The sequence below is a fragment of the Pangasianodon hypophthalmus genome, chromosome 4, assembly GCF_027358585.1.
Source record: "Pangasianodon hypophthalmus isolate fPanHyp1 chromosome 4, fPanHyp1.pri, whole genome shotgun sequence".
Classification (NCBI taxonomy): Eukaryota; Metazoa; Chordata; class Actinopteri; order Siluriformes; family Pangasiidae; genus Pangasianodon; species Pangasianodon hypophthalmus.
Window position 1 is genome coordinate 26,500,601 of NC_069713.1, and position 26,967 is coordinate 26,527,567.

General features: G+C 39.1%; 1 protein-coding gene and 1 pseudogene across 8 annotated transcripts in view; one reads left to right on the plus strand and one right to left on the minus strand.

The window, feature by feature from the left end:
* tnr (tenascin R (restrictin, janusin)) overlaps positions 1-26,967 on the plus strand; it is a 171,186-nt gene that overhangs the window by 132,863 nt on the left and 11,356 nt on the right. For all 8 annotated transcript variants that reach the window (XR_008301687.1, XM_053233699.1, XM_053233700.1 and 5 more), the window contains 9 exons: positions 113-298; positions 2,226-2,315; positions 2,663-2,926; positions 3,446-3,712; positions 7,289-7,408; positions 7,496-7,639; positions 8,890-9,009; positions 10,096-10,239; positions 23,854-23,984. Coding sequence is in view for 7 of the 8 variants with exons in the window: in XM_053233699.1 (XP_053089674.1) it covers positions 113-298; positions 2,226-2,315; positions 2,663-2,926; positions 3,446-3,712; positions 7,289-7,408; positions 7,496-7,639; positions 8,890-9,009; positions 10,096-10,239; positions 23,854-23,984 (1,466 nt within the window). In the remaining variant the exon portion in view is untranslated. The remainder of the gene's footprint in view (positions 1-112; positions 299-2,225; positions 2,316-2,662; positions 2,927-3,445; positions 3,713-7,288; positions 7,409-7,495; positions 7,640-8,889; positions 9,010-10,095; positions 10,240-23,853; positions 23,985-26,967) is intronic.
* LOC113540259 (uncharacterized) lies at positions 11,625-17,622 on the minus strand (annotated as a pseudogene).

The following is a 26,967-nucleotide window of genomic DNA, read 5'->3' on the forward strand; positions in this document are numbered from 1 at the left end:
CCTGCTGGGCAAACATTTTATAATCATCACACAAGCATCATTAAACATATACTGCATTGCATTGTGCCTTTGATGTCTGATGATCATTGTCATATGATCATATTTTTTACAGAGATCGATCCACCCAAACACTTGCGGGTGCTCTCTAAGACATCCACATCTCTGGAGCTGGAGTGGGACAATAGCAAGGCTGTTGTGGAGTATTATTGTGTTGTGTACAGTACACTGGCTGGAGATCAGTACAATAAAATCGTAATTCCACATAGCAATGGAACCACAACCAGGATCACTCTCACAAGTGAGCTCACCACATCTTTACAATCTTCCTCTGTTTCAGAGCTGCTCGGTTCTGTTCTTTTGCTTAACATAAACTGTAGTTTGGAACTTATAATGCATTGTCAACAAACAAACAAACAACTAAATAAATAAATAACGTTCAGGTCCTTTTCACCCAAGAGTGAAAAAATTTAAATAAAGGTGTCAAAAAAATACTAATCTTTGTATGTATGTACAATGGTGATTTTAGTCCCTGTCACATGACGTTTGTCTCTTATCTCAAGCAATGAAATGTGTTTCATGTCTATATCCTTAAATTTTATTTACACTGTATGCCCGAAATTATGTGGACATCTGACCATAACACTGATATTTTGGCTTTCCCCAAAGTGTTGCGACAAAGCTGGAAACAATTGTCTAGAATTTCTTTGAGTGCTGCAGTATTAAGATTTACTTTCACTGGAACTAACTTGACTGTTCCAGCATGACAATGCCCCTGTGCAAAGTGAGCAACATGGAGACATGGTTTGAGTGGCCTGCAACATTCTCCATGTTTTTTTTTTTCTTGTCAACTGTGAAAATGGGAAGAGTGCAATAACAGTCATAAAGTAATGAGAGGCTGCCAAAGAACAGCATGCACCACATTTTTTGTTGATACACAGATGCTTCCACCTTCTTATCTTGGCATCAGCAGTTCACACGGTGTGATACTTCAGTTATTATGACTTGGCTAGTCTTAGGTAGTACTTCCTCAGGCTGGCTGTTAGTCAATATGTGTGGAGATATGCCTTTAAGTCCCCAGATATGTGTAAGCAATGCAACTGTGCTCAAGTGTCAGTGAAGTGTGTCCTTAGTGGCAGGCTGGAGGACATTTTTTTTTGTCCTGTGCATAAGAGAGAGATCATTACAACCTAGTTCTGACTTCCAACATTCAGTGTTTGTTCTCCCCATTAACTTCTCATTAATTCAGCCACCAGATGTTTGTTGCAATAAATAGCCTTCATCTGTGTGTAATTTGAGCTCACTCCACCTCTGCGCATTGGTTTTTGTTTGGTATTCCATCCTTGGTGTTGAAGCAGTGTTTGTGATTCCCTGGGTGTGGTCAAACACATTTGAAATGCCTGACGTGACAGTGTTAAATGATTAAATTATGGGATACTACTGAAGCCCAAGAGGAGGCCTTATTTAGACTGAACCTATCTTCATTGGCTTTTAGCACTGTTAAAGTAGAGTACGTATTTTAAAATAGAGTATTTTTGTTACTGTGTGAGTAAATGCCGCACGTTTTCCATCGGCCCGTATCATGCTCCTGCTTCAACCTATTGCCTTTTTGTTCTGTTGATTATTGGTTATAAAGGCATGCCTGTGGGGGTGCATATGTGTGGGTTTGAACAGGATGTTAAATGTTCTTATATAGTTTTTATATCACTAAGAACAGTAAACATCCTGTTCGCACCCACACAGATGCACACTCGCATGCATGCCTTTATGTGCATGCCTTCATATGCCTACAGCAATGCATGTAACTCATATTCTTATATATATATACAGTTTATTGTAGCATATATTTATTGACCCCTGTGAATGTGAATTATGTGTGATTGTGGTGTTGTGACCATGAAATGCTGTAATAATGGATAATATTTTTTTATTAGTGGAAACACGTCCTAGGGTGACAGAGTCAGTTTTCCCCGATGTTATCTTTGTCTCTCATTAGAGATTTGATCTGTTATTGATAATAACCTCTCATACTTGCCACAAATGTCACAGGACAGCTGAACACACTCTGAGGAAAGTGCTAACTACCGTCATCCACATATATCACAGATTATATAGTGCCACTTAGGAGCCCATATTTTTAAATTATTATTATTATGCCAAATTATTAATTATTATTATTATTATAATTCTTAAACTGAGAACAAATCACTAATACTTTCTCTTCTTAGATCTACAACCAGGTACTGAATATGGCATTGGGATATCGGCTATTCTGGGTAACAACCAAAGCAATCCAGCCACAATGAATGCCAGGACAGGTAACCAGCTATCAATGTAGAGCAACAGACTGAAGGCATATAATATTCATTAATCCAATTATCTAATAAGCTATTATCTTGATTTTATTCTGGTATGTATTGTATTCCAGCAGTCCCGCTATTAACCTGTAAAATAAAAAATCTTTTATGCTTTCTACTTTACTAAAAGTAAAAGTAGAGTGATGATTGTTTTCAAGATTTTAGGAGGGAGCCCCAAGTTCCTCTGCAGACATGGTCATTCCATATTTTAAGCAAAGCCACTTGCCATCCCATGTATTTCCACTGATGCTCACTACTACTTTTTATGTTCTTTATTTTTTTTATTCCTTTCTTTTACTTTTTCACAGGTCTGGATATCCCCATGGATCTGATGGTCACAGCTTCCACAGAGAACAGCATCACTTTACTCTGGGGCTCTGTCCAGGGACCCATTGAGTATTACAGAGTAAGCTACACCTCAGCTAGTGGTGTGACCACTGAAATAACCATACCCAGAGATATCAGCAGCACCACACTGAGTGGCCTGGAGCCTGGTACTGAGTACACCATCACTGTCATGGCTCAGAGGGGCAGACAACAAAGTGCTGCTGCCACAATTGATGCCTTTACAGGTACCCACTGTGAATATTTCACATACTGAATAGTTATTTATTTATTTGTTATATTTTTAACCTGGAGCTCTGAGGGTTCACTCATATCACAAGGCTATGGCTTCTTCTGCCCTATATTATTATGATGTGGTGCTAAGTACAATTCATCAGAGAATTTTTAATTTTGTCTATTTAAATTTGAATTTTGAGCATATAACAAACTTTGAATTTATTCATTTTGTATCAAATAATTACCGTAGAGTATTTCATTGCTTTTGTATTGAAATATGTGTGTCTGGCGAGGATACTTTTCACCTCTTTGTTCTCATCTCTTTTCATCTCCAGTCTTCTTTTTTCTTCTACAAAAATACATCATTTACTTAATGTGTGTGGCCAAAGATCTTCCATACTCCATGCTAACTCATAGCCTCATGTTGCTTTTTTTTTAACTTCCTGCCTCCCTGAGAAGGTTCAACGATTACAGAAGAGTTCATTCCTCAAGAGAACCAATAATATTGAACATCCATCATTTGGTTACAGGCTTCCGTCCTGTGAGTCAGCTCTACTTCTCAGACATCACAGCTGACTCCTTCGCCATAGCCTGGAGTGCTCCAGCCCCACCTGCTAATAATTTCAAGCTGCAATACTCTACAGATGATTCCAGTGAGGAGTTTGAAGTTGTTCTGGATGGTTCCAAGACAAGGACTGTCCTTTCAGGCCTCCTGCCTTCCAGAAAATACATTGTTACTCTGGTTACCATGCATGGAGACACAGCTTCAGAGCCAGTTACAGGCACCATTGTCACAGGTACAACTGCTTCAGCCTTCAAGCAACACCCAATCTAGTTATTTATTTCATAATAATAATGGGGTCCAATCTTGATTACTCTGTGTAACAAATTGGTACCAGAGTCAAGATGTACCTGTGTGATCTCTATTTTTTTTTTTTTTTAATATAAATTGTAGTCAATATTCAAAGCTGGGCACAGGCAGCCATATTCATTTTATTCTTCTATGTCAGAAGAGAAACACTGAAAGACACTCAAAACACATATCTGTAATATTTAATACTTTGTAATGGACTAATTGAACAAAAAATAACAATGACAAAACGTTTGCTGCAGAATGTCCACTTGAAGTCAGAAAGGTGCATGGCACTATTTTACTGACTTAATACTAAACCTTAAATGCCCTGTTATGTGGATGTACACAGATAATGTCATCACACTTCAATAGAAATACTTATTAGAACACCCATTTACTAACAATAATTAACATATTTAACTACAAAATATAATTAATTTAATTATTTGATCCATATTTCCTATAGAAAATATCAGCCAATCAGTGATATTATCTAATGCAAGGTTTTCCAATCCCGATTCTGGTTCCCCTGAGCTGCAGATTTTACTGTTGGCACTGTTCTAACACAACAAACATCAGCTCATTAACAAGTACTACATGAGATTAAAATGAAAGATTAAGAAGGATGTATCTGAATATTGAGTGAAGTGAAGTAAAGTGAAGTGAAGTGACTTGTGGCCAGATATGGTGACCCATACTCGTAATTTATGCTCTGCATTTAACCCATCCAAGTGCACACACACAGTAGTGAACACACACACACACACACACACACACACCGTGAACACACACCCCGAGCAGTGGTCAGCCTTTTTTGCAATTGTTGCAATGTTCAGTGAGAACCAGGACTTGCTTGATAATATAGACAAAACAGGCTTTGTGCTTTCTTTGAACATGTTTGTAGATATTTTGAATACAGAATAAAATGAAACATGATAGTAGCTTTGCTTAGAGATGTGTCTCACAGCATCCTTGCTCAGTGGACAAATATATAGGCTGATCTTCATATTAGCAAGATCTTTACACAGGAGGAGGTGTGACAATTCACAATTGCAGCAGAGTGTTTTGTGGCTGATTGTTTACAGCAGAGAGTGTCTGGCTTATTATCAGGACTGTGTGTGTGTGTGTGTGTGTGTGTGTGTGTGTAGGACCTGATAGCTGCATATACCAACCAAGCAGTTGCTCCACCTGATTCCACCTATTTAACCAGTTGATCTTGGCCTTCAATTGACTATCAGGCTCCTGCTTGGTTGGCTTGAAAGTCTGCAGCCACACTGGCTGGCCCTTTACAGATAAGATTGGATGCCCTTGTACTAAGCTATTGGCACACATTTCAGACCCAATTAGACAGCATTCTGTTCTAAATTCAGGTGAGAAGTGCAAAAATTGCAAACAAGGGTGAAGCAATGGGAAGTCTAGTTAATTATGTATTCCATTTGCTTTTCTAACCATTGTTACATATTTTTTTACCATTTACATTCCACCATTGTTACATTTTTAAAACAGCAAAAATAACCTGTAAAGAAAGCTTTTTAAAGAAATCCCAAATAGATTCCCATAGAATATATATATATTTTTTTAGCAGAAACATGTATTTATTCATTCTATTTCTATTTTTTGTTATTTACTGTCCCTACTGTATTTCTGGAAATGTACTGCACTTCCTGATTAAGATTCCTCCACAAAGTGTGCCAGTTAATTTATTTCATCCTTTTGAGTTGTAATTAATTCAGTTGTATCTACTTCTTTCTTAATTATCTCTATTTGAATTTAGAGTAATCATGAAATGTTTAGTTATTTTGTCAGCTGGCTGATGTTTAATCCAGAGAAGACAAGAGGCACTTCTATATTTTCTCTGCAATTTTTGACTTTGGGTGTTTTTGAAAGTTATTGTGTACTTTTTTCATGTAGGCATTTCAGTGGTTTTGTTGGTGGTCCTGAGCCACATGGATTGATCTATAAATTTGTGTTTTATAGTGATTTGTCAGGTATTTTTGTTTGCGTGTTTTTTGTTGGCACACGTTGTACTACCACATAAGATGCACTGTGAAATTTTGCCATTTAAGTTTAAAGAAACACACAAAAGTGTTGTATTTACAGCTTGCTAAAATGTTATCTTCCGCCTTTTAGAGTTTAAGATTTTTTTTGCTGAGTGCTCTTTTGAATGCATAATGATTTACTATATGCATGCATGAATAATAAAACTCATTTACTGGGAACATTTTATTTCAGAAACATTTAAATGAGGCTGCATATTATTTAACATTTCTAGTTTTAGAATTGAATACAATACTGTATCAGCAGTTTTTTTTTTTGGAAGAGCACTGAACTTACATTCCATATATTGTAACGGTTTGCCAAATCACTGCCTGCCAACCTTTGCTTTGGTGCCAGTAAGCGCTCATGGAACAAGGAAATAAATCATCCATGTTTTCCTGCAAATGCAATATGTATGTACGCACACAGATGGGTGAAAAATTAAAAGAAAAATTGTAGCTCTGTTCTGGGGTCATTTTGCTGTCATCTTGTTGGTCCTCTTAAAGGGGAAGAGTCACATCTTCTGACAAAGTTCTTCTGATTGATCATCTTTATAATATAATGAAATATTTTACCTTCCAGAAATACAATGCTACCCAAGGGCTCACTGGATGCTGTGATGTAGGGAAATAATGTGAATCATATGCTATGACCTTTACAGTCACCAGATGTCAACCCAGTTGAACCCTTATAGGTGATTTTTGTATGACGTGTTAGACAGCGCTCTACAAAATCATCAAAACACCAATTGAGGGAGTGTCTCTTGGAAGGATGGTGTTCATTTCTCCAGTACAGTTCCAGAGAGTTGTAGAATCTATACCAGTGGCCCAACATGTAACCTTTTTACAGAATGTGCTCATCATTCTTTGTACTTTCATGAACAATACTCAAATAAAGAGTACTATAATTAATTCCCTGTTTGCTTAGAAACCTACTGAAACATAAATGCCACTATTTGGCATTTTATTTATTTATTTATTTATTTATTTATTTATTTATTTATTTGCAGTAGGTGCAGCAGCTTGCTAACATCTTGAACAAGTACTGGTGCATTATACACTTTCAAAATGTATGTTTAGATTGTGTGTCTTTAATTTACCTGAAACTTTTTTTTTTTTCATTGTAAATGTTCGTAGTTTTAATAAATATCTGTAACTATTAAATTTGCTTCATAATTCTGCCTAAGCCATAACAAATATGACAGTAGAAAAATATCCACATGGTATTATGATGAGATTTGACACTGAACATGTTTAGAACATGTTATAGAATGTACTTCATATTTCCGAGTTTATAGAGCTTTAGACATTTCAATAAAAATGATAATTTTCAAATTTTACATATTATGTATGCATAAATTCAGTCATAAAGCCTTTTAAATACTAGTTTTAGTGCTAGTAAAACTAGTAAAACTTTTAAAATACTAGTTTAAAAGTTCCCACAGTTGTCTTTACTTAACATTGATAAGCTATCTCTGCTTTAGGTATGGACCCTCCCAGAGAGATTATGGTATCATTCATCTCTGAGGATTCAGTAACCGTATCATGGGCTCAGCCGCTTGCTCACTTTGATTACTACAAAATGTCCTACCAGTCTGCTAGAGGTATGGTCATTTGCAGTCCCACTGCATCTTAGTATAGAAACCCTTTTCAAGTTGCAAATACATTATGGAAAGTTTTTTTAATTCTAGGTCAAGTGGACAGTGTGTTGATTGACAAGGATGTGACAAACTATACTCTGACCAGACTCCATCCCGCGACAGAATATGACATCAAATTAAACACTGTGCGTGGAAGCCAGGAGAGCAAGGTCATCAGCACCAGTGTCTTTACAGGTATATTCACTTAGTGGTCACAAATATTATATTGTGGAAACAGTATTACTTAGAAGCTTATTGATACCGTGCAACACTAGACACCAGGATTGTCAAATCTGATCTGATCAGGCCTAATGAACAGAGAAATCTGGCACCCCCAGGCAATTATCTTGTGCCTGGAGGGTTGGCCCCTCAGAATGAATTGCCAACTGAGGACTGCAACAAAGCAGTCCAGGTCTTGTATGCCCTTTTATGCCTTTAGGTGCAAATTCTTCTGTGAATGGTGTGCAACTCATTATCTGGATCCAGTAAATACTACATTTTACTCAGGGACTGCTGGATAGCAGCTACTCCTCATTTATGCTAAAAGTGTACATGCATTAAATCACAGCACCATGGCTGACAACGATTCCCTAAGAGCCCTTTCCTCTCCCCTTGTGCTGAAGTCCCTTACATCCCCTCCTGACTATGCAAGCCTATGCAAGGTTCCAAACTAAGCAATTGACTCTGAAACTGTTTTTTTTGCTAGTGACCACTTCAGTAAAAAGAGTGGAAGAGCTACATGCTCTGACGATTGCTTTGCTTGACGATTGCTTTGTAGGCCAGAGGACTATGTCACCATTTGGATGGATCTAGGATATCTGACCAAAGTTATATCACCCAGCTTTGTAAATCAATCACCATTGACCTTTCAGCATTTCATGAAGGAGAGCCTGCAGAGCACTCCTTGTTTCATTACTATTTAGATTGGATGGTGACTATCCTATCCTCAGATCAGCCAGTAAACAAAGACATGAAAGCACTCTTATCTAAGCATCTGGGTCTGGATGTTATCACCTATAGATGTACTGGACCCCCAGGCCCTATCATGACATGCCACTCTATGAGAAATGTTACCTCCTTATGGGAATGCTGCTCCAGGAAGTCTGTGCTGCAGCTACATTGACATTGCCAAGTGCTCTCTTCAGGTTCTACGAGGTTAACTTTGCCCCTCCCAGTGGTGTATGTGCCTTTTCAGTGAGTCCTTAGGTGTGTCTGCTTCGAATGTATAATTTCTCCCACAAACTCTGCTCCTTTAGAAAATTGTGGTCTTTCCCAGGATGTTAATCAAAACAAATTAGTTTCAACCTGGAGAGATGTGCTATATTTAACCATCTCTGAAAATCCTGTGCACATAAAAAAAGAAAATATCAGAGTCATGCAAAACTGCTTTTCTACAGACATCTCTTTCATAAACTACGCTAAACTACAGTCTTTTTCACCTGCAGCCATGGACATGCCAATGGAACTGATGGCCCTGAATGTCACACCACAGGGAGCATTGTTGCGCTGGACTCCTCCACTCTCTAACGTGGATAACTATGTACTCACTCTCACCCGTAGCCAAGGTAGGTAGAAATAAAAAGAGAAACAGCATAGGAGAAAGGAAACAGAGAGAGGGAAAATATGTCAGAGAAGAGAGAGAAGAGGGCAGAAAGATGAACTGGAAAGAGGGAAAATGGAAATCGAGTGAGGAGAAAACGGAAGAAAAGATGAGTGAGAAAAAAGCAAAGGAAAGGATTGTGAGAGGGACAGATGGTGAAACAGAGTAACAGAGAGAGGGAGAGGGAGATAACGAAGAGTAATATAACTGCCAGTAGACACCTCTGCAGCATTCAGTGCTACTCTCAACTGCTTGTTAAATTTCTACTTTTTTGTTTCCTTAATAGCTCATTGCACACAATGATTTTTAACTTCATTAGCTTACAAAATAGGATAGCATGTGGGTAGAGTTGGCATCTCACAGCTCCAAGGTCCTCAGTTTGGTCCTGTGCTCAGGTTACATTCTGTGTGGAGTTTCTCCCCATGTATGTGTGAGTTTCTTATGGGTTTCCTCCCATCTCTGGTTTCCTCTCACCTCCCAAAAGCATGTCAGTAGGTTGATTGGTGACTCCACACTCGTGAGTGTGTGTGTGAATGTGAGTGTACATGGTGCTCTATGATGTCCTGGCACCCCATCTTGGGTGTTTTCTCATCCAACCTTGCACCCAGTGTTTCTGGGATAAGCTCAGATTCACTGTAAATATTTACATTTATGGTATTTTACAGTATACAGTAATTTACAGCTTTCAGAGTATGTGCTTTAAAAATCGAAATGGTGGAAAGTGATTTACACCAAACTACAAAAAGCCATTATCTACAAATAATGTCTACAAAAGGCTATTAGGGCAGTGGTGGCTCAACGGCTAAGGTGCTGGGTTACTGATCAGAAAGTTGGGGGTTCAAGCCTCAATACTGCCAAGCTGCTACTGTTGGGCCTTGATCAAGGCCCTTAACCCTCTCTGCTCCACAGGTGCTGTGTTGTGGCTGACCCTGTGCTCTGGTATGTGAAGAAAAGAATTTCACTGGACTGTAATGTGCATGTGACAAATAAAGGCTTCTTCTTCTGTCTTTGACGAATGAAGTGTTGAAGCTTACCTTTCCTTTTTAACTAGTGACAGCAGACACATTTCTAGTGGAAGGGAACAAGCAGGAACATCAGCTGAGTCAACTTCTCCCCAGCACTCCTTATTCCATTGGTCTCTATGCCACCAAGGGCCCTTTGACCAGTGGCACTGTGATCACCAGCTTCATCACACGTGAGTCCCTTGTTAGTAACTCAAAAACACGTATCCAAGTCATGATACTAGAATGTGTGTTGTGCTTAAAAACATGTTTGGTATTATTTGTGATGTTGAATGAAAATATTTTAAATCTCCAACTTCAAAATCAATGTCTGCAACCTCATGTACTGTATGCAGCATGTATTCACATCCTGTGTTCTATTTGGAAAAGGTCCCAAAAACTATAAAGGATGCAATACTACATGCATCACCCATAATGCATTGTGAGAATTTCACTTTTGGTAGAAATTTAAGAATTAAATGATTGTGTAATATATATTTTTTTTATTTATGCTATGACTTACAATTGAGCTAAGTAGTTGAGGGTTAAGAGGGTTGCTCAAGAGCCCTAAAAGTAGTAAATTGGCAGTGCCATAATTTAAACCTTGAACCTTCTGATCAATGATGAAGGGGGTGGATGGAGTGCAGTGGAGGCTCACATATTCATTAAATCTCTTTTCCTCTGACCAGACTGGTTCAAACTGGCAGGAAGGCTACAGTAACTCAAATAACCTGAATGCACAACACATGAAACAGCAGAAGACCACACTGGGTTCTACTCTTGCCAGCCAAGAACAGTAATCTGAGGCTAAAGTGGGCATAAGCAAATGAAGATTATATGTAGCCTGAGAAAAAAAACTCCATCCTGTCCCTTTAGGGCTAGTAGGGAGACAAACACAATCTTGTCATAACATTCTGAATGTGTTTGAAGACACTTCAGAAAATATTTTAAGTGTCTTTAATTTTGTTGATCTCAGAGTTCTCAAATTCCATCCTAATCCACAGCAGATCACAGGACTAGTCAATGTGGTTGACAGTGACACTTGTGATTGCTCTTCATTAACTGTTGACATCAGAGCAAAACAGCCTGGATTAATCTAATACCTGGATAACTGAACATAGCCCTCTCATTATCATAAAAGTCGATTAAATCTTACGTAAGTAAAATAGGAAATAGATGTGTTCTGGAATCTATAGAATAAGGAAAGTAAGTTAACAAACAAAAAGCAACAGTAATATACAAGTGAAGAAGCAATATACTGTATAAGTTATTTTTAATTGTTGATTGTTTGAACCTTCAGGAAATTATTAAAAGTATTCTATTTTTGATAGACTATTAATGACTGTTGTCATTTTGTGGATAGCTAGGCAGCTAACTGATTACAACATTAATATGCCTCTGTGTTTCAAAGGAAACAGACCATATGTGCACTCCACACACCACTACAGTCCATGACTTGCACTGCAAGAGGCCACTTGTGAGGGGAAGTCGACAAACAAGCAAGGCTTAGTTGTCAGCAGGGATGTTTTTTTTCCCATGGGAAATACAAGGAGGAAATGAATCAAGGCATTAGAAAAAAGAAAGAAAAAAATCTGACATGGCTGCTTAGAATGGAGCAAATGCTTTCAGGCAAATTCAAACTCAATCTCAATCAAGCAGCCCTCCCAGAAGCTGTTCATTAGGCCTCATGGATTAGAGGAAATTAATTTGCATATAAAAGTGTCACAGGCTTAGCAACAGAATTTTGATGTGCAATCACCTGACAGAGTTTGCTGGGTTCATTTGACTTCAGACAGATTTTTGATATTTTTATTAATGCCAGCTTAATTTTGAAAAAATATACACTCAAAGCACAGTGGATTTAGATGCTGTCATGCTTGGATAAAATGTAACAATATCTCATCGCTGAAAAAGAGCAGAATAAACAGTTCTGTAATATATGTACTGTCCTACAGGGATTTTGAGATGTTGAAATATGTCATTTTGGCATTTCTGGCAGAGAGTGTAGCATATGCGAGCTTAGCATTAATTGAAATGACAACATAAAACCAACTTCATGCCTCCCTCTGGAGGAATGTTGGCTGTCTTCAGCATTTCAATGATTGCGCTGTTTTAATAGTAAAAGATTAAAGGGTGTGGGTATGAATATGAATGTACTCAGCAGATATATCATCTTTTGAGATGCTTCATGGGCAGAATATTTCTCCTTTGGACATTAATTTACTCAGTGTTTCAGCTGTGTATTTAAATTAAGAACAAAATTGTTGTGGATTATACTGTGATGATATGTACGTAGTATGTCTTTGTTTATAAGTTTTTTGAACCCCCAAAAAGAAGCGGTCAGATGTGCTGTGATGTGCTAACATGGCCATAGGTTGTGTAGATGTGCACTTGCTGCTGTCTAGAAGGTAGTATTTAGTAATGAGGTACACTATATGGCCAAAAGTTTGTGGACATCTGACCACCACATCCTCATGTGAGCCTTCCCCAATCTGTTGCCACACAAGATGGAAGCACACAATTGGATAGGATGTGTTTGAATGCAGTAGCATTACAATTTCCCTTCACTGGAATTAAGAGTCCCAAACATGTCCCAGCATGACAGTGCTCCTGTGCACAAAGCGAGCCACATGAAGCCATAGTTTGCCAAAGCTGGTGTGGAAGAACTTAAGTCACCTGCACAGATCCCTGACCTCAACCCCACTGAACTCCTTTGAGATGAACAGAAACGCTGACTGAGCCTCAGACCTTTTGGCCAGACAATTAGTGCCTCACCTCACTAATGCTCTTATGGCTGAATGGGCAAATCCACACTGCCACACTCCAAAATCTAGTGGAAAGCCTTCGCAGAGGAGAGGTGGTTATTATAATAGCAAAGGGGGCTAAATCTGGAATGTGATGTTCAAAAAGCACATATGGGTGTGATGCTCAGGTGTCCACAAACGTTTGGCCATATAGTGTACACACCATTAATGGGTAGCTTGCACCTAAGGGCCTAAAAGGCACTATATGATTCAACAACATGGATACAATACACTGGATTATGTTTGTGTGAACACAAAGGGAGAGTATAAAGCCATCCACTGCCTCACCTCAGACTTTCAGATCACACCTCTGTGCTGTTAATCCCTGCATATCAACTGCTGTTGAAAGAGAAAAAATAGCCACTAACACAATTAAAGTGTGGCCAGAGGGAGCGGTATCAACATTACAGGACTGTTTTGATTTTGATTCACACTGATTGGACCATGCCACTGCATGTGGGGTCCATACTCCAGACTTAGAGTAATATACATCATCGGTCACTGGCAATATAAGCAAGTGTGGGGATGATGTGATCACTCAAACTGTCACTATGCTGAGGTCTGCTCAACCCTCAAGGCCTGTGATTGCATTCAGATCAGGTAACAGTGTGGCTCTCAGGGCAGCAAGGACCAACCTCGCCAACAGCATCAAAAGAACCAAGGTCTCCTACAAACAGCAGATACAACATTTCACTAACAATAACCCACAATGCATGTGTCAGGGGATTCAAACAATCAGTAGAGATGGAAGAATCACCTTGTCAGCACCAATTATGCCTCCCTCCTAGACAGGTTAAATGACTTTTATGCCCACTTTGAAGCCTCCAAAACAGAGGAAGCAGTATGAATAACAGCTCCCCCTGGCAGCCAAGTGTTGTCTTTGACCACAGCAGACATGCAGAAACCCTGCTGATGTTAAACCCATGTAAAGCTGCTGGCCCTGACAATGCCCCTGCTTATGTGCTGAAGAAGTGCCCCTACCAAGTGACTGATGTCTTCACAGACATCTTCAACAGCCACATCATCAAGTTCACTGATGGAACTAGTCATAAGTGACACTGTGCCTCATCAACAGTGTAGGAAATTAGCTGTTTAGGTTAAGCTGATGTATTCTCCAACAAAATATGTAGGAGATTAGCAGATCAGCTCAGAAGGGGAAATTTTGTAAACTTAATATTTTAATAGCTGATCAATTATTCGTCCAGCGATAAGTTGAAATGAATGTATTTATTAATTGTGTATGGGATATTACCTCTGTGACCACCGGCAATAATATCCTAAATATAGTGAAACACTATATTAAGAGCACAGTAATAGCAGCAGTTTAAGGCAGTAAATTATAAGCACAGACGCACAAGACACTTGCCTTTAAAAAATCAGACGAGACATTATTACTATTCCAAAACACAGAAATTAATCTAACACAAAAACACGCACACATGCATGCACGTACACACACAGACACACACACACACACAAACAGGGGTGAAAATGGCTTTGAAAAAAGAATGAATGAAATTCCGAGTTTCTAGCAGTTCTCAGGCCGTGACCCGAATGAACCATCAACTTATCAGTTTAATTTAACATTCGCTTCATTTAGAAGCGCTTTAGACTTGTATTAAATGCACCAGTTCAGCGAGAATCTGGAGGTACTACACTTGCGTTTGTGTTGCCAGGGAATCCCTCGTCGCGTTGTTGTTTGGAAGGGGTTTCCAGCGATGTTGATTGGTCAGCGGTCTGGTTAACCTTATGTAGCATCTCGAAAGACCAGTGGGGCTGATAAACAGAGTGAGGCGCGAATCTTGCGGTGTCTCATAGGCGGGTTGCAAAACTTCACAGCGGTGCGAAGGCGAGAGCTGGAGGCTTTGCAGGAACCAGTCTGGATGCGGCGTCTCGGAGCAAGCGTAATCTCCTCGTGATGACAAGGGGAAAGAACTTCTAACACTCTTGGTTGATGAGACTTCCTTCAGATGTGGATGGAGACTCTCTTGAGCTGTTAGTTGAAGAGGACTCCTTGAAGATGTTGGTAGAGGCTCCCTGAAGATGTTGATGGACTCTCGCAAAGATGTGTTGGATGAGACTCCCACGTTCCTTTGTGTCAGGGGGTTTTAACCCTTTCCAGTTGGGCTGATCCCAAAGTGTTTGCTCCAATCAGCAGGCTCTTGGGGCAGGTTGTAAATGGTATTCTCCTCCTCTGACACTAATTAACATTCTGGTCACTGAGTTATGTGCTTTGCAAACTTTGCACAAGGTTAAGTTAGAACTTTGGTCAGGAATTTGGTAACTTGCATGTAATAGATTGTACACTTCAAGTTATACCATTTCTTAGGAAATTCAATAGCAATCACGCACATACCAAACACGACATACCTGCTGTTATTGATACACTCGCAAACACTATGATACCTGTTAAATGATCAAAAGCATCGTAATGACCTGGTGGCTATAAGCATGATACATATACAGAATGACATTAAAAGAGGCAACAAGTTTTCAAACTATGGTGCATCATCTTAAAAGTCATTGTCCTTACAGGAGATGTAAAGTAGCCTTATGTAGTCTGTTAAAGCTGGGTTCTGTGGAATGTGTGAAGCATGGGGAACTTTGTGTTCCTGGGGAGAACAAAGGTCTCAAACTCTTCGCAAAAACCACCATCGTACAATCATCACTGCACACCTACAGATGTGGTCATTGTGAATGCACGTCAGAGGAAAAGGGACCCTGCGATTTCATGCTGTATCACGCAGGATCACGTGCATGCTGTGGGCACAGGAAAGACAAGACCAGTAGTTCTGCCAGGACATATACAGCTTATACAGCATATACTCTTTTTCCAAACAAACAGTGCTGTTTCTCATACTGAAGCCCCTGGCCTGCTTGTGCTTGGCCTGCAGATCTGGGAACCTCTCTCAGAACCGTTTTGCAACAAGCACCATAGCACATTAAATGTCGTTGAACCTATAGATTTAAGAAAAATACTCCGTATGGTTTGCATAAAAATACATAAAATGTTATGTTTCTCATCAAAACGTGATTGTATTGGTTATGCTTTCATTTTCTCTTTTCTTGCCAATGGAAACTTTTGTTCTTTTCTTAGATTTAAAGATTCACTATTGAAAAAACTGGTTTCAAGTGAACACACATGTCCACACACTGAAAAAAAAGCTCAATAAATTTACTTATTTCAAATGCTTACATCAGTTCCACGTGATTTAATTGAGTTACATTAACATAATTTGTTTTCATACATCCATATGTAAACCATAAGTAATATTTTATCTTAAATCTATCCAACCACACTTCATTTTTTTCAGTGTAATTCAAGTTTATTGTACAATACATGTACTGTGCACATGCCGATAAAACATTAATAATTCATAGTTATTCATAGTTATTAATAGTAGTATTTTTACATGTTTGGCGTGTGAATTTGATTTACATTAATTTAATTTACCCGAAAGTGAACCTGAAGGTTGTGGGTTTGAGTCTCAGGTCTGGCAGGGATTGTAGGTGGGGGAAGTGAATGACCAGTACTCTCTCCCACCCTCAATACCACAACTGAGGTGAGACCCTTGAGCAAGGCACCAAACCCCCACCCCCCAAAAAAGGCTGCCCACTGCTTGGGGTGTGTGTTCTCTACTGTGTGTGCACTTGGATGGGTTAAATGCAGAGCACAAATTCCGAGTATGGGTCGCCATACTTGGCTACAATTTACTACACTTTACTTCACTTCACTTCACTAATTTACTATTCCCTATATAGTGGGTGTCACAGTATTTTTAAGAACTACTACTGTAGCATTCAGTTTTATTATGTTCCAGTTTAATCTAATGAATACAGAAATACAGCAAAATGGTTGTGCCAATAAAAACGTTTATATTTATTGGAAAGTGGTCTTATATATTGTATATGTCAATATATATCAATATATCTTATTCATATATTGGAAATGTACAGTATTTTTATTTTATGGCATTACACTTTAGCCTATATATACTACAGTCCAGTGTGTCCACCCTGATGCTCAACCACAGCTGGAAGAACTTTAAACAGTATATTTATGTATTTGTTGCATATAGTCGAATTCCTTGAACCACAATTTATTTATAGCAGCAATTAAGTCAGACTTTGTAGCTGCTTTTGCTTCTTTCTGAATATAGTCTTTCAGATTATGCCACACCATCTCAATGGGACTCATATCAGTGGATTCTGGTGGAGTCTTCACCCAGTTTATACCCTCTGCAACAATGACTCTGCTTGCAGCAGTGTGTTTCAGGTCATTGTCCTGGAAAAAGTGGTGATGGACTCCGAAGTTTTCCCTAATGTAGAGAGCAGCGGTTTATTTTATAATAGCATCTTCAAAGAAAGACCGGTCCATTTTCCCACTCTGGATATTGCTCCACAAAGATGAACTTTCAGTGGGTGTTTTGGCTTTGGTTTGGACACGTGTCTGCCACTCTTATGAAATTACATGGTGGCAAAGTGATCCAAAGCCACCATTGTTTCATCAATGAAAATGATTTCATGAGAAACATCTCCTTCTCCTTGATCCATATCTAGGCTTGTTGGAGATGTATCTCTTTATTTTTGTCTCTGATCATGGGACAATGTTGAGTTTTCCTGTACTTCCACCCAAGCTTTTGCCTGATCCTCGGGAATGGAACACTCACTGATGTCCTCTCCAGTGTCACGCCAGAGCTGTTTTTTCACTGAACTTGCTGGCAGTTGAACACTATGGCTAATGGTGTTGTCAACAATGTCCCTAAAATCAAGGGAAAAACATTAAATAAATATTTGCCACCTTAAGCACAACCATCAGATGACACTGTTGCAACATATTTACATTTGTGATTATGTCACACTGTATTAAATTCAATTCAATTTGTATAGCACTTTTAACAATTGTCACAAAGCAGCTTTACAGAAATAAATACATTCAAATTAAATTAATCAAAATAAATTGTAAATATGTGTATTTATTTCTAATGGGCTAGCCAGAGGCGACAGTGGCAAGGAAAAACTCCCTGAGACGTTATGAGGAAGAAACCTTGTGAGGAACCAGACTCAAAAGGGTGATAATGGATAGTGCAATTATAAATAAATCTGATCTATTACTGTGTACTACATAGACAAATAGTGCAATTGTGCAACCAGTAAATTCATCGCAGTTTTCACAAGAAGTCCGGTTTGTTGAACCTATCCACTGTCTACTGATGGAGACACGAGTAGAAAACTGCTCATGGCAACCACAACCCCAAAGCCACCACAGCAATCGTAGTCCCAAGTCATCACAGTACAACTCCCCGTATGAGATCCCGAAGCCATCTCCATGGTCTGAAGCCCAGGCACTATCCCCAGCAATCCCAATGATCTTCAAGCCATCCATGTGGGGCCACCCCCAGCAGCAGCAAGCAACAGATGAGAACTCCAACCAGAAGTAGGGCATGGGATGGATCAGGCAGGTCTGGATAGCAGAAGGGGTCAGGATCACTAGTATCTCAGGAGTAGCATGTGAAGCTCGACAGAGAGAGAGGCAGAGAGAGAGAGAGAGAGTGTGAGAGAGAGAGAGAGAGAGAGATTGTTAGGTAAGCTTTTGTCCTGTAATGGTTAAGGACAGTATCCAAATATCCCAGTTCACCAAAACACACTATGCCTGTGAACCCTCCAGATCTGCTCCTTTACCTAAGAAAAACTATTCACAAAAGCCTTGACTAAACAAATATGTTTTTAGCCTAGACTTAAACACTAAGAATGTGTCTGAGCCCCGAACTCTAATTGGAAGGCTGTTCCATAACTGTGGGGCTTTATACCAACAGCTGCACTTCTAGTCACTAGTCTGTCAAACTTCTGAAGTTCGCAGATGACACCACCCTCATCGGCCTCATCTCTGATGGAGATGAGTAGGCCTACAGAAGGGAGATGGACTGTCTGGTGTCATGGTGCAGCATGAACAACCTGGAGCTCAACGCTCTCAAGACAGCGGAGATGATAGTGGATTTCAGGAAGGATCTAGCCCCTCACCCACCCATCATCCTCTGTGACACTCCGGTGACCTCTGTTGAGACCTTCCGCTTCCTGGGTACCACCATCACCCAGGAGCTTAAGTGGGAGCAGAACATCAGCTCCCTCACCAAGAAGGCTCAGCAGAGGCTGTACTTGTTGCGGCAGCTGAAGAAGTTCCACCTCCCTGTGAAGATGATGGTCCACTTCCACACTGCCATCATCGAATCTATTTTACAAATACGTTTACAAAGCACATAAAATAATAATCCCCTGCATTACACTCATGCAGTCAGGTGTAAATGGATTTTCCAGTGTCCATATTACAAAATATTTGTGTCCATTATTAGGCTATTTTTATCCATATTTTATTGTGGATATTTTATGTGTTCTCAAAATCGTGACATTAAACGTACAGTTAACAAATTATCAGACACTATCAGAGAATGATGTTAGTTCTATGTTAAATATATAATGTAATAATCTATAAGCCTAGGCATATTTAAAGATCGATTCAAGACTAATCATTGCCAAGTTGAAGTGGCAGTCTGATCTGGACTGTAGAGTTCTGTGTTCACTTTAAACTAATTTTTTCAATGGTGAAACTTTAAATCTAAGAAAAGAACTAAAGTTTCCACTGGCAAGAAAAAAGAAAATGGAATTCATTCAATGCTACTTTGAGGAAGGACATCCATATTTACACATGCAAACACAAATCGACTTTCTACACTGAGAAAAAAAAAAAAAAAAAAGCTCATCGAATCCTCACGCTCACATGAGAACCCGGCTTGCTGGCATTCTACAACAACCACATTACCACTGTGCTATTCTTCCCCACACATTTTAGCCATCTTAATTTAAACACTATGGTTATAGTAGCTGTACTATGTGAATTGATCACACTCACTTGGCATAATTCAGTCTTGTAATTAGAAACTTGTTTAAATTAGGTTTAGCATAATCAGTGAAATCACGTTTTGATGAGATACGTAATATTTTTATGTAAACCATACGTAATATTTTTTCTTAAATCTAACCAACCACAGATTCTATTTTTTTCAGTGTTGTGTGTAGAGCTACAGTTTGTTGTTCCATGTGTCACCTGGTGGATATTGTGTGAAGCACAGCGAATGAATTTAACAAGCGTGTCTGCAGGATGCCTCGTGATCACACATGACAAATCACGTGAAACCACGTGAAAAAACGTACATTCTTAAAGGCCACATCTGTATGGGGCACTTTTTGCTGTTATGAGACACTTTTTTCCTACTTTTAATTCTTTACTTGATATTGGTGCTGCATTTCTTTTCAGAGTCAAAAGTTTACAGACAATAGTTTGCAGTGGTTTCTCCCATCCAGTACTCTGGCTAGTTAGCGTGCACTGTCCTGTGTATCTATTGTCCTGTGTATTTATTGTCCTTTGTATTTATTGCATATTTTGCACTCATCTCACACTGTCATGCATTTGTAATCCTGTGTACTGTCCTGTATTATCTACACCATGGTCGTGGATGAAATGACATTAACTAGTATACATTTCCTTGTATATAGTGGAATGACAATAAAACCAACTTGGGTGGAATTGACTTGACCATTTCCCTGGCTGCTGTATTCACCTGCTGCAACCATCATCCTTGTGCCTGAGATATCTCCAGTTATGTGCCTCAATGACTACATCCCTGTTGCACTCATTCAAGTAGTTACAAAGTACTTGGCCCATATTCAGGACTCCAATCCGGCTACACTGGACCCTCACCAAGATACGTACTGGCCAAATCACTCCATCACAGACTCCATATATTCTGCCATATCTTCTTCTCTGGCCTTCTCTGTCACATAGAAAACAAACACGTTAGAATATTATACCTCAACTTCAGTTCAGCATTCAACATTCATTCATACCCCAGACACTAGTCCACAAACTCTCTCAGGCTTATAGTAGTTCTTTAATGTGCAACTGGATTCTGTGTGTGTGTGTGTGTGTGAGAGAGAGAGAGAGAGAGAGAGAGAGAGAGAGAGAGAGCCTGTCAAGTTAGAAGTGCAGAGCAACTGGAAAGCAGCCAAATTTCCACTGGATCAAAGTATGATTTACTACTTTATTTTATTATTTTTTTGCCAGAAGGTAGAGGTCTGCGCAAAACTGTTTTTTTTTTTTTTAAATCCGCCCGGTCCCACTTAAAATTGACTCTGTGTACACCCATTATCTGCATAGAATGTTTTTCTTCCTGACCCGACCCAACCCGCTGAATATAGATCTCATTTCCAAAATCTCACATTTTTTCTCAATGGGAAAATATAAGAGAGAGAGATTTGTTATTTTTATTTGTCTTATCAACATACAGTATTATTTTAAAATATTTTACTGTCAAAACAGTAGAAAAACTGTCACAGAGAAAAACAGATCTCTTTAAATTAAACATGACCTCTGTCACTCAAAATTATAAACCAAAAAATATGAACAAACAAAAACTGTTGGCTTACTATACTGAAATGAAAATTTTAATAAGCTATTTGAAACATTCAGGCAAGAATAGGATGTCGTTGACTGAAGACTGAATTGCCTGAGGTTGGCTTCTTAGCACTAAACTGATCATTTTCCAATCCAAGTTCAACATCTGATGACAGAGTACCCACACTTTGCCATCATTCTTATCAACCACTTGCATAGCCTGCTCTGAGGACTGTATTATGCATGTGCTGCGCACACAGATGAGTGCTTTCAGCATCATACTTTCCATGTGTTCTTAAAAGTATACAGTATATACACTGATCAGCCATAACATTTAAATGACTGACGTGAAGTGAAAAGCATTGATTATCTCATTACAGTGGCACCTGTCAAGGGGTAGGATATATTAGGCAGCAAGTAAACAGTCAGTTCTTGAAGCTGATGTATTGGAAGCAGGAAAAATCAGCAAGCGTAAGGATCTAAGCAACTTTGACAATGGCCCAACTGTGATGGCTTCGATGACTGGGTGATCTCCAAAATGGCAGGTCTTGTGGGGTGTTCCCAGTATGCTGTGGTTAGCACTACCAAAAGTGGTCCAAGGAAGGACAACCGGTGAACTGGCGACAGGTTCGTGGGTGCCCAAAGCTCGTTGATGTGTGTGGAGAGGAAAGGCTAGCCTGTCTTGTCCAATCCCTCAGGAGAGCTACTGTAGTACAAATTGCTGAAAAAGTTAATGCTGGCTATGATAGAAAGATGCCCGAACACACAGTGCATTGCAGCTTGCTGTGTATGGGGCTGTGTAGCCACAGACCAGTCAGAGTGCTCATGCTGACCCCTGTCCACCACCAAAAGTGCCTACAATGGGCACGTGAGCATCAGAACTGGACCATGGAACAATGGAAGAAGGTGGCCAGGTCCGATGAATCACATTTTCTTTTACATCATATGGATGGCCAGGTGCGTGTGCATCACTTACGTGGGGAAGAGATGGCACCAGGATGCACTATGGGAAGAAGGCAAGCCAGCGGAGGCAGTGTGATGTTCTGGGCAATGTTCTGCTGGGAAATCTTGGGTCCTGGCATTCAGTGGATGTTACTTTGACACATACCACCTACCTAAACATTGTTGCAGACCAAATAACCCATTCATGGCAACAGTATTCCCTAATGGCAGTGGCCTCTTTCAGCAAAATAATGCACCCTGCCACACTGCAAAAATTGTTCAGGAATGGTTTGAGGAACATGCCAGAGTTCAAGGTGTTGACCGCCCACTCTCACCCAAATTACTGACTGCTACTGTTGGAAATTTAATCCCACACCACAAGAAATGTGATTAGGTGCAGACCTCTACCAGAAGGAACAAGCTTATAAGAAAGTTCATGTTCAATATCACCTTTAGTCTTCTATGTTCCTGAGTAGCATTTAATTGTCATTGTCACACTAGTGCTGAAACCTTGGAGCTACACAGTGGATGAGATGCAAATATGGAGCAGAGTCCTCTCACCCAGTCCCAGATGCAGGAGCAGCGACCAGTCATGGATTTTATCCCCTTCCTACCTTTGCAAGACCATCATTAAGCACCCTCGCCATGATGACACCTCAGGATTACGCCAAGGTGTACCTGGAAATGTTCAAGGGGACCTTCTCCCAGAGACTGCTGTACTCTACAGATACTGCCTGAGACTGGACCAGGCACACCCCAAGAAGGTAATCAAATGGGTGCCACTTGAGCAATTCATCAATTGCCTTCCAGCCCAGATGTCAACATGGGTCTTGTGCCACCAAACCAACTCTCTGGTGAAAGCCGCCCAGTTGACTAAGGATGTTCATGCTATCCTCCCTATCCAGTGGATGAGGTCTTGCCTCCTCTCTTCCAGCCCATTGTGGCTGGAGCAGTCATATAATAATTTAAGAATGTGCTTGATCAGGTCACAATGATCGATGACAGAAATGTGCAGACTGGGACAGCACTGACCTTTCCCAACTTTGCAGTTATGGCTTGCAAAGGTAGGAAGGGGATAAAATCATTTATACTGAGTGAGCTGGGACATTCAAATAGGAGAAGCTGTGACTCAATTATTAGTCCCAAAAACCTGCAGAGAAATGCTTTTTCAAATGGCTTAGCATAACCCCATGGCTGGGCAACTTGGGGTAGATGAAACACTACACCAATTAATGGCCTGAGTCGCCAGCAGCGTTGCCAGCTCTTTCAAACCGGAATGCATTTTAAGAATTGGTACACTATTAAATAGTGTAACATGATACACAGATTTATTATTTTGCACATATATTGCACCAATTTATTTACTTTTGTCATTAACAGTGTAGGCCAAAAAGGATTGAACTTGGAAATTTAATTAGTAACCTGTGCATTGTTGTAGTAGTAGTGCAATCCCTACCACACCTACATTCTTGCAGCAGAGGATGTCACTGTACCATACAAAATGTCACTGTATGTGAACAGTACAAATTATATCAGAACTGGTTAAACTAGTCAGAACTGGACAAGAAAAGATAAATTGTCCTTTGTATGACCTTAAAGCTTTTGTTCCATAGCCATGGACGCTCCCCAGAATCTGACTGCTAGTGAGGTCAACCACCGTAGTGCCCTCATCTCATGGCAACCGCCCATTGCAGACATCGACAACTACATGCTGACCTATAAGTCAGCTGATGGAAGCCGCAAAGTGAGTACCAAATTATTTTCACATTTTATAATGTATTCCATAAAACAGGTATATATATATATATATATATATATATATATATATATATATATATATATATATATATATATATATGTATATGTGTGTGTACATATATGTATATTTGGACAATGATACAGTTTTTGTGATTTTGCCTTTATACACCACCACAATGGATTTGAAATAAAACACTCAAGATTTGCTCGAAGTGTAGACTTTCAGCTTTATTTTAAGAGGTTCCACAAAAATATGGCATTTACCGTTTAGGAATTACAGCCTTTTTCAGCAAAGTACCTTCATTTTCAGTGGCTCAAAGGTATTTGGACAAAGTAGCATAATTGTAAATACAGTATAACCATAATCTTAATACTTGGATGAAAATCCTTTGCAGTCAATGACCACCTGAAGTCTGGAGCCCATGTTCTCAAAACTCAGATTCTGAGTTTCCTCCCTGGAGATGCTTTGCCAGGCCTTCACTGCAGCCACCTTCAGTTGCTGCTTGTTTGTGGGTTTTTCTGCCTTCAGTCTTGTCTTCAATAAGTGAAAAGCATGCTCTATTGGGTTGAGATCAGGCAACTGACTTGGCCATTGAAGAATATTCCATTTCTTTGCCTTCAAAAAGTCTTGAGCTGCTTTCGCAGTATGTTTAGGGTCATTATCCACCTGCACTGCGAAGCAGCGTCCTATCAGTTTTGTAGCATTTGGCTGAATGTGAGCAGAGAGTATAGCCCTATACACCTCAGAATTCATCTTGCTACTTCTGTCAGCAGTCACATCATCAATAAACACCAGTGAACCCGTTCCATTGGCAGCCATACATGCCCATGCCATAACACTGCCTCCACTATATTTGACACATGATGTGGTATACTTTGAATCATGAGCTGTTCCTTTTCTTTTGCCATCTCTTCTCATCATTCTGGTACAAGTTAATCCTGGTTTCATCAGTCCAAAGAATCTTATTCCAGAACATGGGAGGCTTTTTTAGATGTTTTCTGGCAAAGTCTAATCTGGCTTTCCTGTTCTTGAATGTTACCAGTGGTTTGCACCTTGTTGTAAACCCTCTGTATTTGCATTCATGACGCGTCTCTTGATCGTAGATTTTGAAAATGATACGCCTACCTTCTCCAGAGTATTCTTGACTTCTGTTGATGTTGTGTAGGGGTTTTTCTTCACCAAGGTCTTACAAGGTCTTCCATGGTCTTACAGGCCTTTCGATGTTGTTGAGCTCACCAGTGCTTTCTTTCTTTTTAAGAATGCACCCAACTGTTGATTTGGCCACACCTACTTTGCTATCTCTCTTATAGATTTATGTTGTTTTTTCAGCCTAATGATGGCCTCCTTCACTTGCATTGAGATCTCCTTGGACTTCATATTGGTAGCTCTAGTCGAACAGCTGCCAAATGCCAACTCAATACCTGATATCAACTCCAGACCTTTTATCTGCTTCATTTATCTTGAAGTAACGAGGGAATGGACCGCACCTGGTCAATTAACTTCTTGTCAGTCAATTGTCCAAATACCTTTGAGCTCCTCTGTCATTGTCCAATATATATATATATATATATATATATATATATATATATATATATATATATATATATATATATATATATATATATATACACAACTGTTTTAAAAACTCTTCATCCCATTTCCACAGTTCACCAGTTTAATTTAGGAAATTATTATATTTTTACTGAATTGTTTGCTGTGAGGTTTAAATAAAGTAAAACATCATGCTTGTGCTATGTGCAAAATGTCTACTAAGAACACTAATAAATTTTGAAACAAATTATATTGCATTCATAATCTGTTTGGGCAGTCTTAGAAAATGATCTCAGAAACATCATAATGTAGTTTGCTCTCCATTACTCTTTGTATCTTTCTCCACTATAATTCATCTCTCTGTCTCACACAGTCACAATAGTTTTCTGCAAATGCAATCAATACTTGACCCAGTATGTTTCCAGTCTTGCTGATTGTCCAGAGGGTGTCAGTAATGCACAGTGAATGAAGGCTTGACTAAGGAAACTCTTACCCACATAACTATGTCCTCCCTATCAAGGCATAAGCTCAACTAATGCATTCTACAATTAAAAGAATGAGCTTTGAGTCCATTCCATTGCTTACTGATGTTTATAATATAACAATGAAATATCATGGAAAACAATAGTAGTCTGTTTTCACCATAATACTTCAGGAGTTAGAGATGAGGCATCCTAGCAACATATGACACATGTATGTATAACAGCTTGTACAAGAGCACAGCTATGTAACTTGTTCTTAGTGTTTTGTTGTTGTTGTTGTTGTTGTTGCATAATTTTACCTAACACACTGCTTAAATTGTGTGTCACTCTCATTTGCTTTTTTTTCTTTCATTTGAATTATTTGAATCATGCAAAGGAAAAATAAGACTGCACCGAAGAGCAGAATTGCCCAAATATATACTGTGCTGCTCAAGAAGAAATTTCAATTAAGTCAGAGTGAATACACAGTGGTTTTTGAGATTCTTTGATGGAAATATCTCTATTGCTATACATAAACTCCTATCATTTACACTCCTTCAGTTTGCAAAACATAAAAATTAAATAACATCTTGGTCTATTAACCACCTTCTATTCATCACTTAGACCAACTTGCAGTCTATCGCTGTAAATTTTGTAAGCAATTCAATAGTTGCCCTACACTATCTCTTGGGATTTCAAAAAATATTACAATAAAATAAAATAAAATAACATTTTTTCACATGAGCGTGTGCACTGATGAAAATGCAAATGTGTGCAAATAAGAAGAGGCACTGTGATGGGCAATTTTGTTCCAAAACAGAATATTATTCCTTGTATTAAATCTCTGGTGAAGGAATAAAAGTGAGGAGAAAGGCTATGATTTTACATTATTGTTATTTATACCATTGTGTGGGTGTGTGGGTAATCATTTTATATTGGCTATGCTTTTGTTCAAA